Below are 19,592 nucleotides of genomic sequence, written 5' to 3'. Positions count from 1 at the left end.
CGGTCCTCGAAGTGCATTTAGATTTCCGGGTCACTACCGGAGGACCGAGGAGTCGAGGAGGGGAAATTTGAGAAATGAGAAGGGGCCCAGGAGAGGACAAACGGGAAGTAAACACTAACGGGAACAGCAGGAGAAGACAAACAGGAAGTAAACACTAACAGGAACACGGTATGGGGTCTGGACTTGTTAATGGAACATAACGGTGAAACTGACCGTTGAGCGGCCCGACCAAGCAAGGAGGCAGAGAATTCAAATATAACCCGGTGTGGGCATTTATTCATCGCTGTGGTACAGGATACACAGCCTCAATATTGCTGCCCAGGTGAACACAGTCACCAGCCACAAGGATCTCACCCACACTACCAGCCTCCACCAAACAGGAAACACAGAGCCTAAATACACACCCACTAATCAGCAATTAGACACAGGTGAGGGGGGAGGAGACAACACAGGGCACCAGGTGAACATAATCAGGAGTAACAGAAAGAACGGGAGGGGGAACACTTTTCAAAATAAAAGACATGTGCAATATACAAAGCCCGAAGCCGTCAGTCCACGGTGACGAAGCCATCTTCGTCACAATAACGGCCCGTCCACACTACAGCGTCGACAGCGTAGACAGCGTCGACAGCGTCGACAGCTTCAATCTGCCCATTCACTTTGAATGGGGTGACGTCACGTTGCCGCTTTTTTTCGCCAAACTGAATTGTGGGTAGCATAGCGGTCCGTCTCCGCCGGAGATGCCGGAGTAGCCAGCGCCAGCCAATCAAATCCCGTTTCTGAAAATCTGACAGCTCAAGCCGTAGCCAATCAAACCGCGTCTAAGCTGGGAGAGATATCCCGCCGTTCATTTCTATATTTCAAAAAAAGATGGAGGAGAAACTAATTATCGCCGTAGCAAATCACCCGGTTTTGTATGACCAGACCCTCTTCACCTACCGGGATACAAACCGGAGGAACCAGGCATGGAGGGAGGTGGCAGAGACAGTGGGTGAAACTGGTAGCTTTTCGCCTGTTTGGGGAGTTTATATATATATATATATATATATATATATATATATATATATATATATATATATATATTGCTCCCATAAAATCCCCGGGGGTTTTTGCTTTGTATGTAGGGGACGGGAGATTCATGTGATTGGTTGTTGGTCACATTGCTTGAATAACATCCCCAAGCTTCAGACACGCCCAGCTCCAAGCTTTTTTTGAAGCTGTAGTGTGGACGCTCCGTAACTGTGAACTGATTGGACAGTTACAGAAGACTTTGATCGTCATTTTAAGTGACGTTGTTGTTGTTGTTGTTGTTGTTGCAGTTCCAGCCATTGGCCTACTTATTATCTTATCTAAGTTAATTGAAGTCGTTTTTTATGCTTTTATTTTGAAGGCAGTGTTGGGTGATTCGGTGATAATTGAAGAGACAGGTGGTGGTGGGATTAGCGCACTAGCACTAGCATATGTTTTGTTACCAGGGAAAACACAGGTCAAACGAACCATTGTTCTTTATATGTTGAATGACTGGAATATAAGAGAATAAATGAACAAAGACGACGTTCTTGAACAATGAACATCTCCCTGCGTAAGATTAGCTGTTTGTTGCCCGAGCAGCTGTTTTATTGTGAGTAAAAATGTTCTGTTCGATTTCTGTATTTGACTGCTCTGAGTGTGTAATGAGGCTGTTGTGTGTGTTCTGTCAGTGGACGAGGGGGCGGTGTTCGCCATGTGTATGACCAGCCAGGGAGACCAGGCCGTGCTCAACCAGTGGGTCTCCGGCCTCCAGCAGAACAACCCCATCCTGGGCCGGGTCCCCACTCTGTTCCGCCTGGAGCAGGGGCCCCGCGAACTGCAGGGGGCCCATAAAACAAAGTCAGACCACCAGCACAGGCCGGACCCCAGACCCAGAGAGGAAGAAGAAGATGAGGTATCAGTGGAGGAAGAGCTGAGGAGAAGCCAGGAGATGAAGCAGTGAGCAGACTAACGACTGACAGAAGACTCATAACACACTGTATATGTGGGTTTATTTATCAAGATATGTCCATGCTGGGGAGGGGCTGGATCAGATTTCAACAGGGGTACACCAAGTCAGCAGTAAATAAATATAATTTAAAAGAAATGTGTGATGATTTGTTGATTTCAAATCATCTTAAGCAGTGGTTCCCAGGATGATGATATCAAAGTAACAAAATACAGATTTCACATACACAAAGGTTTTTTCATGGTTTTCTTGTGATTTACTATTAAATAAATAATAAAATAAATAGAATTTTTTTCTTCTTGTTTCCCCCATATATCCATTCAACTCTCAAACCGGGGCCAACGTGATGCTGTCCTTTCAGGTTTTATTGGAAAATCATGTTTACTAAGTAGGAAAATCTGCATGGAGGAAGGCAAGACTTCTCAAAACAGCTTTATTTCTTAGTGATCAAATCCTGTCACCATCATAACTACGGTATCAGCTATGTCTTGTTTTCATCGGGCTGAAGTCTTGTTCTCAGTCTGCAGTAGGTGCTTTCATGTTTCTTTTTTTACCAAGAAGAGGCATCCGGATCTCTGGAGCCGTGCCAGAGGGATCTCTTCAAAATGCAGACTTGTGTTTCCAATAACTTCATAAAAGAGCAATATTACATCTTTGAATAATTGTTTTTACAGTATTAGAAGAGTTTTAAGGCCAGACCTCAGAAAAAAATTATTAAAGGAAGATGTCTTTTATTTTACTTTGCATTCTAAATTCTAAAAGTTGTGAATGCTGTTGACATTTTGAAAATGAACTTTAAAAAAATGAAGCTTTTGAAAATTCGACATTATCAAAAAGGTCAAATAAATTATAATCATCTTTTTGTTTATTTACTTTCTGACGGGCTCTAATAGTCTTTCATACATATCTATACGTTGTGCATTCTTCAATCAATCTAATGCAGGGTAAGCTTTAAGTTTCTTTTTGCATATTGGAAATAACCAAGGTCTTTAAAAATGATAGAAAATTGATATACACAAATATATCAATAATTAAACATAGTGATCGTAAAATACAGCAAGGTAGTACTGGAAACAGAAAGTCGGATTCAATGTAGAAATGTGATAATTTAAAAAAGCGTGCAGATTAAGCCCAAAGGTAGAAAAGGTTTATTACTGAAAAGGCATCGAAACATTCCCTTTGAACTGGTAAACAAGTCAGAGTTACATTCTCAGAAGGTAAAATAGCTCGGTCTCTTCCAGCTGTTCACACTGTGGTGCAGCTGTGCAGGCAGTGTCTGTCTCCAAGCATCACACACCATACAGCTTTGTGCTCAAACAGAACGTCGTCTTAGAAAAACGTGGGAATGCATTCCAGAGTTCATATACAACCGTCCATCTTTTTACTACTCATGCAGGAAAGCCTCTGGATCCTTTAGACTCACAAATGAGAAACCTCTCTAACATGGAACTCTCTACAGATATGGATAATGATTCATCAATACTCATTATATAAGAGGAGATTAAAATTGCTCAAACAATTGTAAACAGCAAAAAACATTGGCATCTCAACCACTTTAGTATTTTGTGTATTTACAGTACAGATGTTTTACATGGTGAAGCTCATATGAACGGCAGGTGTTTTTTTTTAAAGAATTGAGAATAGATTAAAAGAAAAATCAATAAAAAGACATACAACATAACGTATGCAAGGGTTTGAAGAACAGCATGGTTATCACATACAAAGTCATGGAACAGTTCCAGACACCCATGCACAATCCAATAACTAACAAGTCTAGAACAGTTTGGGACCTGAATGCAACCTGACAAAAGTGCAAAATAAACGTTCTATTTGAACATTTAAAAAAAAAAAAGATTAACTGTAGTATAAATGTTAAACTCTTGTGCTGAATGTGTGTGACGCAGTTTATTTTCTCATAGCTGGCTGACCCAGGGGAGGGGGATTAAATGTACTGTATAATGCCTTAAAACCAGCATGTGTTTGCGTTGTTGAAATAGACTTTTGTACTCATTTAATCAGTTGAATTGCTCAACATGTAACATGTCTGATGTAAACTATCCCTACATGTAATTAGTGTAATGTCCCAAAGTTTGCTTATGGCTGAAAAATGTATGCGAAGTACAGCCGACGAAAAAAAGATGTGATAGTCGTGACTTATGTTCTAAAACCTTCAAACCAGACAACAGTGGCTGCGTGTAAACCAAAAGAATAACGGGCTTTATTGTCTAGTTTGCTCTAAATTGAATCATACTTGACTAAATAAACATCATGCTCAGTAGCAACAAGTTGTAACTAGCAATTGAGCCAATAAACTTGTTAGGAAAACATTTACTGAGGTCATAAATCAAGTCATAAATTGGTCATTTTCTCATAGACTTCTATACAATCTGACAGTGAAGTCGCCCCCTGCTGGCCATTAGAGAGGAGGCAGGTTTAAGGCACTTCTGCAATGGGTGCTCTTTTCAGATTTGAAGGGTTTCTGCCTTTTGCAAACCATGTGGGGAAATGGTAACATTAGTGTTTACCTGTTATCCAGCAGCAGGTAGCATTAACAGGGTCTAACAGCTGATGAGGACAGAAAACAATTTGAAACGTACTGCTGTCTATCTATCCATCCATCTATCCATCCATCTTCTCCCGCTTATCCGTGGTCGGGTCGCGTGGGTAGCAGTTCCAGCAGAGAGCCCCAAACTTTATTTTCCCTGACGACATCAACCAGCTCTGACTGGGGGATCCCAAGGCGCTCCCAGGCCAGCAAAGAGATATAATCCCTCCACCTGGTCCTAGGTCTACCCCTTGGTCTCTTCCCAGCTGGACATGCCTGGAATACCTCCCTAGGGAGGCGCCCAGGTGGCATCCTAACTAGGTGCCCGAACCACCTCAACTGGCTCCTTTCGACGCGAAGGAGGAGCGGCTCAACTCCGAGTCCCTCCCTGATGACCGAACTTCTCACCTTATCCCTAAGGGAGACACCAGCAACCCTGCGGAGAAAACCCATCTCGGCCGCTTGTATCCGCGATCTCGTTCTTTCGGTCATGACCCATCCTTCATGACCATAGGTGAGGGTCGGAACGAAAATGGCCCGGTAGACAGAGAGCTTTGCCTTCTGGCTCAGCTCCCTTTTCGTCACAACGGTGCGGTAAAGCGACTGCAGTACCGCTCCCGCTGCTCCGATTCTCCGGCCCATCTCACGCTCCATTGTTCCCTCACTCGAGAACAAGACCCCGAGATACTTGAACTCCTTCACTTGGGGTAAGGACTCATTCCCTATTTGGAGTGGACAGTCCATCGGTTTCCTGCTGAGAACCATGGCCTCAGATTTGGAGGTGCTGATCCTCATCCCAGCCGCTTCACACTCGGTTGCGAACCGATCCAGTGAGTGCTGAAGGTCGCAGACCGATGAAGCCATTAGAACCACATCATCTGCAAAAAGCAGTGGTGCAATCCTTAGTCCACCGAACTGCAGACCCCCTCCCCCACGACTACGCCTCGAAATCCGATCCATGTATATTACAAACAGGATTGGTGACAAAGCGCAGCCCTGGCGGAGGCCAACCCTCACCGGAAATGGGTCCGACTTACTGCCGAGGACCCGGACACAGCTCTCGCTTTGGGAGTACAGAAATTGGATGGCCCTGAGTAGAGACCCCCTCACCCCATACTCCCGCAGCACCTCCCACAGTAACTCCCTGGGAACTCGGTCATACGCCTTCTCCAAGTCTACAAAACACATGTAGACCGGATAAGCGTACTCCCAGGCCCCCTCCAGGATCCTTGCGAGAGTAAAAAGCTGATCCGTCGTTCCACGACCAGGACGGAATCCGCATTGTTCCTCCTCAATCTGAGGTTCGATAATCGGCCTGACCCTCCTTTCGAGTACCTTAGAGTAAACTTTCCCGGGGAGGCTGAGTAGTGTGATGCCTCTGTAATTGGCACACAAAAAAAAGGGAACCACCACCCCGGTCTGCCACTCCTTCGGTAAACAGTACTGCTGTCTAAAAGATTGAAAATAGTTCGTTTGATTTTCTCCATGACCGATGCACAGTTACATCCCGGAGTGCTGATGTTTGTCACCAATACACCAAATACATGTTAATGGTTTTATTGTTGAAAGGGAAACACAGTGTACCTCACTTATAGATTGTTTCTTACTTGGGGTGGTTTACATTTGTTCAGGGCACCTCATGATGTCTTTTAAACGACAGGCTCAGGAGAATCTTGGAGAATGAAAGAAAATCGCTATGACCCTGTATTTGCTACTTTTATTCTCCTATAATGTTCTAAATACTTTATCAAAAGCATCTTTGTCATGTAATAAGTCTGTGGGAAACACCCAATGCTTAAAGGTGTTGAGGTTTACAAATGGCAGAAATTGAAGGAACGATTGCAGATTTCAGGAAGTAGTCATTCTGACCTGTGTGTTTTTTGTGTTGTTGACATTGTTTCCCAGAATGTTGGACTTCTCTTGAATATTATCTCAAAATCTCAGCTGTCATAACTTCAATGTAACAAATGTTCATACTTTCTTTCATAAAGCCACCTCACAACCCCTCTAGGAAATGAGGTAAAGCTGCCTTCAGGGTTGGATGTTCCCATACAGCATTATGTCAAGATGATTTTCTATGAAGGTAAGAAGAAATGATTTGAAATAAATAAGACAGTGTGAGTCTTTTCTCTCTCCTGGTTGGTGGTTTTCCGTTGTGTCCTGCAGTCATATCCTCCTCGCTTCAGCTCCTGCGTGCTTCTGCAAAACAAGTCGGACCGGTTCAGCAAACAGTTTTACTGCTATACAGGACTCGTGACTTCCATACTAAAGGTCATGAAAGTATTAAGAAGTTTCAAATGAGAAGAAAGTACGGAGCCCCCTAGGGGACATGGAGAAGAAAAAAATAATAATTTGAAAAAAAAATAAAAAATAATGTTTTGCGAGATATCGCAAAACCCCTTTGCGAGATCTCGCAAAACCCCTTTGCGAGATCTCGCAAAACCCCTTTGCGAGATCTCGCAAAACCCCTTTGCGAGATCTCGCAAAACCCCTTTGCGAGATCTCGCAAAACCCCTTTGCGAGATCTCGCAATACTTTTCATTTAGTACTTCCTGGTCAGTTCGGCTGCTACGGCAACACAGAAACCACAACAATGGAGTGGTTCATCGATTTTACTTTGAGCTTGGCCTTAAATATAAAGATATAACATCAGTGATTGGCAATAGGCACAGGTTTCACACATAGACTGTATATATAAAGGGTTTCACATAAGTGAAGACACCTCAAGAGAACACTCAGAGCGAGGGGACATGCACGTTCCTCTGAGCTGAGTTATTGACAGATTCGAATTATCAATAACGGATCAATAACTCATGAACATAACGTTGTAAAAATACAAACAACATGACTTTACAATCATAGCAAGGTAGACAACGAGCTACAGAGTCGTTTTTATCAGAACAGTTCGATACGCGCCGTCATCCGAGCTAAACATCAATAATTTGTCACAATCCGCAGCTGGAGGAGGGAGAGGAGTGCTTAGGGACCGTCTACAAACTGCAACGGGGTTTTGCGAGATCTCGCAAAAGTATTGCGAGTAGTATTGCGAGTAGATCTCGCAAAAGTATTGCGAGATCTCGCAAAAGTATTGCGAGATCTCGCAAAGGTTTTGCGAGATCTCGCAAAGGTTTTTATTTTTATTCAAATAATTTTTTTCTTCTTCTCCATGTCCCCTAGGGGGCTCCGTAAGAAAGAACATGTTCAGCTCATTAGAATAATATTATTTGTTTCTCTAACGCAGACTGAGAGGGAATTATCATCTGTGACAAAGGTAGCTAACATTAGCTAATGTAAACTACTGCTCATACACAGGGGTTACATTGAGATGTATTATGTGGGTGGGCTCTGCTGTGTCAAGGACAATATTGAATTATACACACACTTTTACAGATATACAAATATTTATATAATAATATAAATGCCATTGTCCTCCCTGTAGGACAGCTTCCAGAGAATGGGACCAGTGCCTTTATGTACAGGCAGAATGGAAACACCCGTATCCGCTGCTTGGGGACCAGACCCCAAAACATGGGGCTGTAGGCGGCCCCTTTTTAATTGAATCCCTAGTCCTAGAAGACCCAGTTAGGCTGTAGCAGCAAAATCCCTGAGTGTATTAAATGAGGAAATAAAGGTTATTTTATGGTCTGTGCAGAGTGCCTTTTTTCTTTTCTTTCTCGCCATATTTTATGACGTCATTGCCCATAGAAAAAAGGGCGAAGGTTGATATTTTTGAGTAAGAAATACAACTGTGGAGTAGAACTATAAAGAAGCATACAATAAAAATACTCAAAGTACAAGCCCCAACAATGGTACTTAAGTACAGTACTGCAGTAGATGTACTTCACTCTGGCGGCTGTACCTGTCAGTCGGCGTTGTGCTGCTGCAGCTGGCTGGTGAAGAAGCGCTCTCTCCGGGACACCTGCTCGTCCCAGGCCTCCAGGATCTGCCGCTGCTCCCCAGGCTCCAGGCTTAGGGTGTGGGGGTGGGCCTCGTCGATGTGGGCCCTCACCCCCTCCAGGCTGTGGGAGTACTGCAGCTCCCCGCACACCATGCACACCAGCAGCTGGTTCAGAGGGTCGTGGTCCATGAGGTAGCGGTTCCTCCACACGGCGTCAGAGACCGGACCCTCCTCTTCATCCTGATCATAGTCTGCAAACAGAAGATCTGACTCATCTGAGGAGAGGAAGGAAACACAATTCCCCATTTGAATGAGCACTCTCAGGAAGAAATTCATAATAGTAGAAAAACCACACAATGTTGTACTTCATCACTGCAGAGACAGTTTTAGATACTGTGTATACGATCAGCTACTGACTCGTTATTATTAGAAGTCACTGGTGTAAAGTAAGTAGATTTACTCAAGTGCTGTATTTAACTACAGTTATGAGGTATTTGTACTTTACTTGAGTATCTGCACAATGACTACTTTTACTTTTGGTACTTTAACTATATTTTTATGATAATACTTTCCTATTTTTACTTGAGTAACATTTTTGAATGCAGGTCTTTTACTGTAACAGAGTATTCCTACACTCTGGTACTTATTGTACTTAAGTACAAAATCTGAGTACTTCTACTTTTACTTAAGTACAAGATCTGAGTACTTTTACTTAAGTACTTCTTCTCCCGGAAGAAGTACTTTGCTTTAGTACAATGTTGAGGAAACTGAAAAAACTGAACAGTTGACTTGAATTCAATGTCAAAAGATCACATAACTGTATTAAGTTAGTGGAAAGCAATAATATTCAATTCAATTAAAAATATTATGTTCAACTTAATATATTTGCTTTCAACTAACCTAATACAGTTACTTGAATTGTATTGACATTATACATTTAATCAAAGTCAACATTTCAGTTTTTTCAGCACTCGTGTTAAAATTGTATTTACTTGATGACATTACTGGAGTAATTTCACTTTGCTTTCACCTCTCTGCATTACTCTCAGTTCACAGGGACAGAGTTGATACGTTACCTTCGGCTGGAGCTGAGAAGCCGGAGAATGAAAAGGATGCTGGGTCGGTGTCCTTTGACGTGCTTTAAAGAGAGAAACATTACATTCATCATCACATCGAGCTGGCATCTAAACTCTTTTGAAAAACATAGATCAAGTAATACAAACCTCATGAAATGTTCCGACTCCTCAGAGGAGCTCACCCACTGACCACAACTCTGCAGGGAACATCAGAACATCAGGGTTTGAACAAAAACAATTCAGATTGTAATGAACTCATCTTTGGCCCCTGGTAGACCCTCACCCTATGCAGACTGTTGAGATCTTGTGCTATACACCTGTAATGTACAATATATACACTTTGTTCTGGAAATTCCACTGAGCAACAACAACCATCATTATGTTTGAGTGCAAAACATAATTGTTATAATATCTCAAACCTTAATATGTCCACTTAGCTATTTGAATGCTGTTACTCATTTGGAGAAGTACTTATTTGTCTTTATTTAAAACATTTTATTGCTAATGTGTGCTTTTGTCTATATTTAACATATTAGCTACTTTATTAATGCTTGCCTTGCTATAAGATGAGATCTCATTGATTGATCCCAATTTGGGATCGTTTCCATCACAACAGCATGTAGATAAGACAGTGCACATGAATGAGAAGTAAATACAAAATAACGAAAAAATAAATAAGCAGTAAACTAAATATGCAAAACATGAATATATACATGTCAATAATGAAGGAATTAATATCTATAGAGTGTATATGTATTGAATACACAATATAATATACACATACACAGAATACTTGTCCAGCCTATCAACCTCCCAAAATGTAAAAATGTAATACAATTCAGTGTTTCCCCCAGGATGGAGTCATAGCAGCTAAGGCACGTGGGCCCAGCATAATGTGAGCGCGGAGCGCATGGAATTTTTTAGTGTGTGCGCGTGCGAAGTGCGCCCCGCCAATTTGTTTCTATGTGTCAGCACAAGAAAGGCTCTTGAGGCCTAGTACCAGGGCCGGTTCTAGCTAATTTGCTGCTCTAGGCGAGATTTTATATATAAAGAATAAATGAAAAATCTCTACAAAAGACAAATACACTACAAAAAACAGAAACTTGTTGACATAAGTAATATACGTCAAAATGGCTTCAAATGTATTCAGTATTGTATGAGCTTGTTTTAATTGGGGGGTGGACGTCACATCCTCTAGGGGGGTCTGGGGGTATGCCCCCCCTGGTAAGATTTTTTTTTAACATTTTAAAGTAAAATGCTTCAATCTGGTGCACTTTGAGCACACAATTACTAGAGACCTGATCTACGGGGTACAACTCTAAACACCCATATGAAAAAGATCGGTTTACATTTTAATAATCAAATAAGTATGTGAACATAACCAATAACCTACCATAGCCAATAACAAATACATTTCACTTATTTTATTTTTGTTGTTCATTCATATCTTATTTGACCTAGTTAACATTTATTTATGCATATTTTTGTATCTCTCCAACTTTAAACAATATTTTTGGTTTACTGTCCTATAGTATACATTGGAATGATTTCAAACCTGTTATTATTTATCCTAATAATTATAAAGGAGTGCCTTGGAAATATGTGTTTACATAATTTGTGGTCAAAACGTTTGAGACCCACTGAGATAACTTAGACTAAAATGAACTATCTAAACACTCAGAGAGTCCTTTACCTCACTGAGCCTCTCAGTCTGACAGGAGAGCTCTCCTCCACCCTGGCTGTAGAAACATCTACTTCTTATATCCGTTAGCGCAGCTAGCACCAGATTCTAATAACAACAGCGCCGGTACCGGTGCGCCCGCCCTATCTCTCTCTCTCTCTCTATCTCTCTCTCTCTATCTCTCTCTCTCTCTCCCTCCCATGCTCTCACTTTGGCTGTGAGCTGCAGGCGCCTGATAAGCCAACATCCCCCACTTTCATCACTTACAGCGCTCATCCTACAGGGCAAATGAAAAGTGTAACCGGGGTGAAAAGGGTGTTACATTTACTTAATTATGAATGTTGTTACATCAAGGCCGAAAATTAGGATGAGCACCAACGGTCAAAAATGTTTTTTCGCTACCAGCGCAGCGCCCCCCAGATCTGGTGCCCTATACCAAAAATCGGCCCTGCCTAGTACATACAGTGGCAATGTCTCAACATTTAGCAAAAATACACCTTTATTGAACATACAGTAACACAAATACTACAAATCCACATAACAAACAATCAAAAACGAAAAAGGGTCGCCAAATTTTGTTTTGTTTTTTTGGGTACCTGGCTGGCGCCCCCTAGCAGCGGCGCGCATATTTCAGCAGCGGCGCTGCGCCGCCACTATTTGTATATAGGGGAAACACTGCAATTGACATATATCACTTTTGAAGTGAGGCTGATTCATCATTCATCATGACTCTGATTTGTTCCTCACCATTTCAAATGTATAATTCAGTTTGATAAACACCTGAGCAGCTTTTACCTGTGTGTGCAGATCCTGGGCAGGCAGGATGGACCTCATGTGGTTGGGGGTTCTCCACCCCTTCTCCCGGATGGCCTTCCTGGCTCTCTGCTCCTTCTTCTTTACCCTCCAGTACTCCCTCTTCCTCCTCAGGAAGTCTTCCTCAGACTCCCCTGGGATGGCCTTTGGTGTGGCGCTCTGAAGCTGAGCACAAGGGATTTTTATTGGACTGGAACTCGGAGTGTGGGGGGGTTCAATAGGTTGCAGGTTGATGCTGGATAGTGGGTTCTCTGGGGGCTTCAGAGGAGGCAGGAAGGGGGGTTTGTGTACACCTGTGCAAGTTGACGTCCACTTTTGTGTCATGCCTTGCTGATTCTCGTGATCTCCTTGATGCGTGGACACCATCTGCCCAGTGTCCATGTGGTTCTGCTGGGTCCTGGGGGAGCGGGAGGCAGGGGGGACGGGCAGCTTGACCTGGATCCTGTCAGGGAACCGGTTAGCGCTACATGTTGTAGGGCTAACCACCAGGAGAGTGGGGACACCACTCACTGCAGACAGAGAGGAGGGGGGGCGCCGGGGCTGGAGGGGTCGCTTCACTGGAGGATGCCCCCCCTTCACAGTGTTGATGATGAGCCGACCTGGAGCCTGAAGACAAAAACACAACACAGGTCAACACAATGAAATAGAACATTTGATATTCAGTATTCTATGTGGTTCATGTCCTTTCTACTGTAGATATTAAATAACTGTCCCATGCTGGAGAGGTATTTATTTTGGTCTTTAATGTTTTGTGTGGCTTCTGGGAAATATCTATAGGGTATAGAAGAATCAGAAACCAAGTTCATATCTTTGATGAAAGATGGGAAAATGGGTAAGACATAGAACACAACACTTTTGAGGAGACAATCAATGTAGTATGAGTATTAATGTAGTATCCATTATGTGCAGAGCTGGGAGAAGTACTCAGATCGTGTTCTTGTAGTAAAAGTAGAAGTACCAGAGTGTAGAAATACTCTGTTTCAAGTGAAAGATTGGATTGCAAATGTTACTCAAGTAAAAGTACAAAAGTATAAGCATCAAAATATAGTTAAAGTACTTACTCCAGGTGTAACTGAAGTGTGATTTAAGAGATGATTATATTTTGTTTTGTATGCCAATCATTTCATAAAATGCAAATAAAACCCAAGCAGACAATAATCTTTCTGAAACATGCACATGTGTGTATGCCTTTCTCGTTCAGTGGGCCCCTCTTAGTCGACTCCTCTCTATTTTTGCTGTACAAATGTCAAATGCCAGCCAGAGGTTTGCAGTGTACTGACTCGGGTTACAGCTGGAGAGTGAACGAGGAACCTTGAACTCTGCATGGGTTCCAACCACTCTCTCAGCATTGATAGTGATATCTTTAGTATCAACGGATGCTTTGAATTCAGTCATCAGAATGAATCATCTAAAGGGATTATAAACAGACCTTTGTGGCTTTATTTTAACACCGTCGCTCTAGCTATAAAGGTTTTGACAGGTTTTAGATGCCTCAGTGCATTGATGGTTAAAGGGGACATTAGAAAAAGGGTTCTTGTTCTTGGACACCAGCGTATTATCCCAGCAAAATAAAAGTTATTGCTCAAAAACTAACCAGCCAAAAGTGCAGCTAACATCTGCTCCACATGTGTCTTTCCTCACAGCTAAAACCTGTTCCTGGGGTTCAGCCTGGCCTGAATGGGTAACAACTACTGCACTGGCCCGCAAATAGGAAATACAGCGTCCCTTAAGGTGGGGTAGGTCATTTTGGAAATACACAGCCGGAACAAATCTGCCACTTCCTTACAGAGCCCCTCCTCCAACACACACGAATGCGCACATGACCAATGAGGGCACGAGATAAGTTTGTGCACAGATGGAAGGCTGACAGGCAGGTAGGCCATCCAGTTACTTTAGCCGGCTCAGATGATTGGTCGTGCTTTTTACAGCACCACGGCTTCCAGAGATGAAATGTGTTTGTGTTTATTGTCAAAGCATTTAATGTATTCATTGCTATCGGGATGTGAAGAGCATTCCATGGAATATAACAACAAGTGTATCTCGAGCCGGTTTCTCAAACGTACCTACCCCACCTTTAAACAAAGGCTAATTAGCATACTGTTAGCATGTGTTAGCATTAGGATTCAAAGATGACATTTCCTATGACTGAGCCAACAGCCTAACAAATATGTTTTACTGCTGTCAAACAGAGATTGTGATGGAACAAAATAAGCAAGGTGTACAGATCCCTGATGTTACAGTAGGTAACTGAGTACATTTACTAAGTATTATAAGTGTAATCTTTTGACATACTTGTCCTTTACTGGTGTTTGACTGTATGTACCCATGTATATATGTGTATATATATATGTCAATCAACAAGTAAAGCAGATTAATAATAACAATTATTATTATTAATAATAATAATTTATAGATTATAAATAAATAATTTAGGGACAAGGGGGTGAGATTAAATAAATTGTACTTCTTCTCACTCCTTGTCGAACACTAGATGTGGGACTGTTTATGTTGCTAATGCTGTTGTTGTAAATGTCACTTTGTTTTCTCTGACATGACTATGCACCGCAAAAAAAAGTGTTTTGTAAATTATTTATTTTACTTGTTCGAAATAAATGTATCAATCAATCAAATGTGTATTTATATATTTACCTCAGCCACAACGCAGACTCTATGCATTACATTAATGCACACAATGTGTAAATATTGCTAACTGCACATATTTCATACTCTATCATTTATTGCATTCTATTTCGATATAAATTACTGCTTTATTTTATTGCTATCTTACTATATTTTTATTACAGTGTTCTTAATATAGTTTGCTATCTGTGTACTTTTTAAAATGTTTGTTTTATATGTTATGTCTGCACCACGACACCAAGTCAGATTCCCCGTACCTTTCTGATTCTGAAGCTACTTTATACTTCTACTCCACTACAATTAAGAGGCTAATATCGGACTTTTCACTCCACTACATGTATTTCACCCTCACAGTTACTTTGTACAACACATGATATGAAGTAATGCAGTACTGGAATACTAATCCACGCAGTATTTCAAGTATTTAAATGTGGTCCACTCTGACCAACTACAACACTAAAATATTCTTACATGTTTAAAAACAGGATAATATAAAAAGTATAATACTGGTAAATGATCCATTCTGCATTCGGAGTACATACTTGTACATTTAGCTCATAATACTTACGTTCTTTATTATATTCTGAAATAAGCCATTCTGTAGAATGGAGTACTTTCCCTATTTGTACTTGAAGTATATTTGAATACTTATACTTTTGTATTTTTACTAAAAGGACAATTTTGAAGTTAGGACTTTTACTTGTAGTGTAGTACTTTAAGACCATCGTATTTGTAATTTTACTCAAGTAAAGGATCTGAGTCATTCTTCCAACACTTGTAACTGACTGAACAAACCAACATCAATGTGTTTGTTGTTGACATGTTAGTGTCATGCATGTTAGGAAAACGAAAAGAGTAGACAACTACAATTCATCTCAGCTACTTGTACTTTACCCAGTCATTTTCATTTTATACAACTTTATACTTCTACTCTACTTCATTTTGGAAGCAAATATTGTATTTTTTACTCAATACATTTATATACTAGTTACTTTATCAATTCAGATTTTACACACAACTCCTATGAAAAACTTTAACAAGGTAATTATTTGTTATAGATTAAACCATCCAACATTATATTTAGCTAAATAATTCATAACTAAAACAATGAGTTGGCTAACAGACAGCAATTCTGCCAAAACGTTTTGTCTTTCAAAAAATATTTCACAGTTCCAGATTCTTAAATGTGAAGATTTGCTGCTTTTGCTTTAAAATATAAAAAATATTTTAATATTTTATGAGCTTTTTCTGTAATGAGTACTTTTACAGCTAATAATTTAGGTAAATGTTCCTTATCGTACTTAAATACTTTTAATTAAAACCATTCCTGATGCAGTACTTTGACTTGAAATTAAGTATTTTTACAGTGTGGTAAAAAGCGAAATACTTTTTCCGCAATCGAATGTCAGCTCCATGTTGCAAAGGGTACACAATGACCATTATTTCCATGTGTCTCATTACCTGAATGTGTTTGGGTCGACTGCTGCATTCTGCCTGTCTCTCTCTCTGCCTGGCTCTTTGCCTGGCCCTCTGCTGCCTCTTAATCAGCTTCCAGTACTCCCTCTTCCTCTGCAGGCTCATCATCCCACTATGCTCGGGCCCCACGCTGCAGTATCCTTCAGCTGACGGGGAGTTTTGGCCTTCTTCTTTAATTTGTTGTTCACAGTGTTGTTGCTGTGGTTGCAGTTGAACCATGGGTAGGTGGTGTAGCTTTGGTGGCTCTGGGGAACAGCTGCTTTCATGGCTTTCTGTTTTGGTGGGAAGACTCAGGGTTCTGTGTGGTGAAGATGGGATATCAGAGGCTTCCACTGAGGGGTCCAATATGACATTTGAAGTGGTTTGGGATGAGTGCTCACAGGTGGGATTCAGGACTACCTCGTTAGAGTTGGGAGGATGTGGAAGTGTGTCGCTACTTTGGGGTGCGTCTTTGAGATGAGGGCTTTGTGACCCCGCTGGTACCAAAGCATCGCTATCTGGCTGCCAGCTTTTTATCTCCAATGTCAAATCAGCAGCAATGGGAGCCCCCTCATTCTGGGGTAAGGTGGGCTCCATCTCTTGCTGTGAGGCCTCCTCCTTTGACTCTATTTTAATGTGGGTCACTGTGCTCAGGGATTCTTCCAGGAGTTTCTTCATGGAGGCCACGGCTAGCAGAGTGGTAGCCTGGCTGTCTGAACTCAGAGCTGGGTCAGGCTCCGGCTGAGGCGCTGGAGGTGGTGGTGGGGAGGTGGGGGGGCTGATTTCTGGACAGATGGCATGTTCTGGTTGAGAATTTAGGTCAACTGCTGGCACAGGCTCAGACTCTTGTTTTATCTCATTTGCATTTGGCGTAATAGGCACACTGTTGTTGGGGAGAGATTGTGCGTTTCCTGTGAGACTCCCACCTTGTGTGGCAGTAGTTTCTGCTGCTGGCTTCTGGGCCCTCCTCCTCTGTAAGGCTTCCGTGGCCCTGGCATGTAAGACCTCCTGCTTCAGTCGAGCTGCCCTATGCTCTCGTTTCTTTATCCTCCAGTACTCCCTCTTTTTAGCCATCCTCTCCTCCTCTGTTAGCGCTGGATCCAGAGAGAGCGCGGACAGAGACACCGCACTATTCGAGACGGTCATTTTCATGACACAGCCACCGAGGTTAGACCCTGCTGTCGGTCCTCCAGTAACGGTGTTTTGAGAGGTTTGAGGACGAGTGAGTCTGATCTGACTAACAGTTGTGCTTTCAAGTTGAGTCCATGGTCTGATTGACAGTAGTCTCGGAGGCGTGTTGACCGACTGTCCAGCAGGAGGAAAAGTGACTCTTACCTGAGTAGGGCGAGGTGGAGGGGGGGGCTGGTTTACACGAATGGGTGTGGTGCCTGAGATGGGTGTATTATTAGCTTCTTCTTTACCTATACGTGCTGCAGTGTTGTGATCCGTAGAAACCTGGGGAATGTTAATGCTCAGTGTCCCGTCCTCTTTGATGAACCCTCCAATGGTCTCAGAGGCGTTGGTCAGGATGCTTCCTCCCGATTGGGCCATGGCTCTGGACCTCCTTATCTCCTCTAGGATGTCCTGGTAACGCTTCACTCTTCGCATCAGAGAGTCCTTCTCCATCAAACGACCCCTCACTTCCATTGACAGCTTAGCTCGCTGCTCGCGCTTCTTTATCCGCCAACACTCTCGCCGTTTGGCTATGATCTGCTCAGGTGTGTCGTTGGGGTCGATTTGGCGCATATTTCTGCTCCCAAAGACTGAAGAAAGAAATGGGGATTTACATCTTATGTTTCTTTGATTCATGAAATTCCTCTGGGCGTCAATCCTTTGCCTAGGTGTTTTACAACGAGCGATCCCTTTGGAAACATTAGAAATATTTACATAACTTGGAAGCTTTCTCTGTGTCTCCCCTCGCTTTCTCACGGATATAACATTATATGTGATGGCTGTCTGTGGTGTCCTATTCCCATGTGGGTTTTGTGGTATTATCCGATTTGTTTGCAGGTTAACTGTAGCTAACCTTGCTGCCCAACTTTGCAGTTTATACGTTTCCCTTTTGGCAGATGTAAAGGAGGTTTTTACCCGGGTAGGACACTGCTTCTGGACGGCTCCTCTCATCAACGACTGAGATGGAAGATGCTGAAGAATGGCGTCCCCTACAAGTCCTGCTTTCTGTGCTGTTTGCCTTGCCATCGTCATCTCACCGCTCTGTGTCTTTTCTCTCACTTTAGCCACCTGAGCTGCCTGCTTCGCCCTCTGCTCTCGCTTTTTGATCCGCCATTGCTCTCTGCGCCTGGCTGCTCTCTGGTCCTCTGGCTCCATGACAGAGTGTGAGTTGCTAACACCTTTAGCCCTCTGCGTGGTGACCAAGGCACTCTCTGTTCCACTCTGAGGTGTCGCTGTTTGGCCCTCTGTTTTAATAGAAACCGGGACACATGGAGAAGACACAATAATCATACCTGTGGTCACACTGGGGGGTGAGAGTTTGGGCTGAATGCATAATACAACTTGTGCCTCATTCTGCGTTTTTGGGACTGACGCACCCTGCATAGACACACATGGCTGAAGTTGTGTTTTAGCGGAGCTGCCGGTCACTCTGACTGGAGGCACTGAGGGGGGGTTCAGCTGGGTTTCACTGTGAGAGGTGACAGCTCTGCTCGCAGCACCCCTTACTGTAGCTACGTTGCGCCTAGCAGCTTTGGCAGGGATGGAACTTGATGCAGTGAACTGAGGCAAGACCTTGTTGAGTTCCATCGTACTGAGCCATTTCTCCTTTCTGCCAGGGGCTTCAACTGAGCTGTCCCCCACTATTTTCCCAGTCTGTGGTGCAGGAGATACGTTGACTGCTTTGTACGAGTCATCGTTACTCTGCAAAGGAGAGGAGAAAGCAGCAAAAGAGCCGGATAAAGTGGAATTCCCCGCTGCAGGGGCGTGTAGATGTACGAACTTTCCCCCTTGACTGTTGTGTGAGGAATTTCCTCTGCGCTCTGTCAGTCGGGCCCTCTGTTCTCGTTTCTTTGTTCTCCAGTATTGTCTCTTTTGGGTGAGGGTGGCATCATCATATTCCGAGGCCGGCCGGTAGCGGTGGGACGCTGAACCAGCTTTGTCTTTTGCAGTTAGCATCGCAAGCTTGGACAGCCCATCAGTTCTCGTCCAAAAGTACTGGTTGGCTATTCCCTTGTCACACTGATTCAATTCATGCCCTTAGTCGTCCCTCCATTAACATACATGGTGTCGTCCTATATGAAGCCGCAGTAGGTGTGTTGCTCTGCTGAGCAGCTGCCAAATCTCTCATCACATCGGTATGCATACGACCTGAGAAAAAAAAAGAAGTCTTAGTTGCATGTTACTTTGTCCTAATCCTGATATCAAAGACAGTGTGATCTTAGGCAACTACACATGTTCTAACAAAGTCATTGTATTTAATAGTCTTTAAAAATAAGTGAAGCATTCTGATAAAAATTACTTAAAGTTGTGTAACGATAAAATGTACGACATGA

At 42.6% G+C, this 19,592-nt stretch overlaps 2 protein-coding genes across 5 annotated transcripts in view; one reads left to right on the top strand and one right to left on the bottom strand.

Annotated features, from left to right (window-relative positions):
- The window catches only part of ecsit (ECSIT signaling integrator), a 26,992-nt gene extending 24,876 nt beyond the window's left edge, over positions 1-2,116 (top strand). For both annotated transcript variants that reach the window (XM_034224844.1, XM_034224843.1), the window contains exon 8: positions 1,701-2,116. In XM_034224844.1, coding sequence (XP_034080735.1) covers positions 1,701-1,972 — 272 coding nt within the window. In that variant the 3' untranslated portion in view covers positions 1,973-2,116. The remainder of the gene's footprint in view (positions 1-1,700) is intronic.
- A 3,948-nt stretch (positions 2,117-6,064) lies between these two features.
- si:dkey-28a3.2 overlaps positions 6,065-19,592 on the bottom strand; it is a 16,468-nt gene continuing 2,940 nt past the window's right edge. For all 3 annotated transcript variants that reach the window (XM_034224824.1, XM_034224823.1, XM_034224825.1), the window contains exons 2-7: positions 16,093-19,407; positions 11,974-12,597; positions 9,645-9,694; positions 9,498-9,559; positions 8,383-8,696; positions 6,065-6,722 (exon numbers count right to left, since the gene is read on the bottom strand). In XM_034224824.1, coding sequence (XP_034080715.1) covers positions 8,386-8,696; positions 9,498-9,559; positions 9,645-9,694; positions 11,974-12,597; positions 16,093-19,215 — 4,170 coding nt within the window. In that variant the 5' untranslated portion in view covers positions 19,216-19,407 and the 3' untranslated portion in view covers positions 6,065-6,722; positions 8,383-8,385. The remainder of the gene's footprint in view (positions 6,723-8,382; positions 8,697-9,497; positions 9,560-9,644; positions 9,695-11,973; positions 12,598-16,092; positions 19,408-19,592) is intronic.

The sequence above is a fragment of the Gymnodraco acuticeps genome, unplaced genomic scaffold, assembly GCF_902827175.1.
Source record: "Gymnodraco acuticeps unplaced genomic scaffold, fGymAcu1.1, whole genome shotgun sequence".
Lineage (NCBI taxonomy): Eukaryota > Metazoa > Chordata > Actinopteri > Perciformes > Bathydraconidae > Gymnodraco > Gymnodraco acuticeps.
The sequence above is the reverse complement of the archived record's forward strand: the minus strand, read 5'-3'. Positions and strand labels throughout refer to the sequence as shown.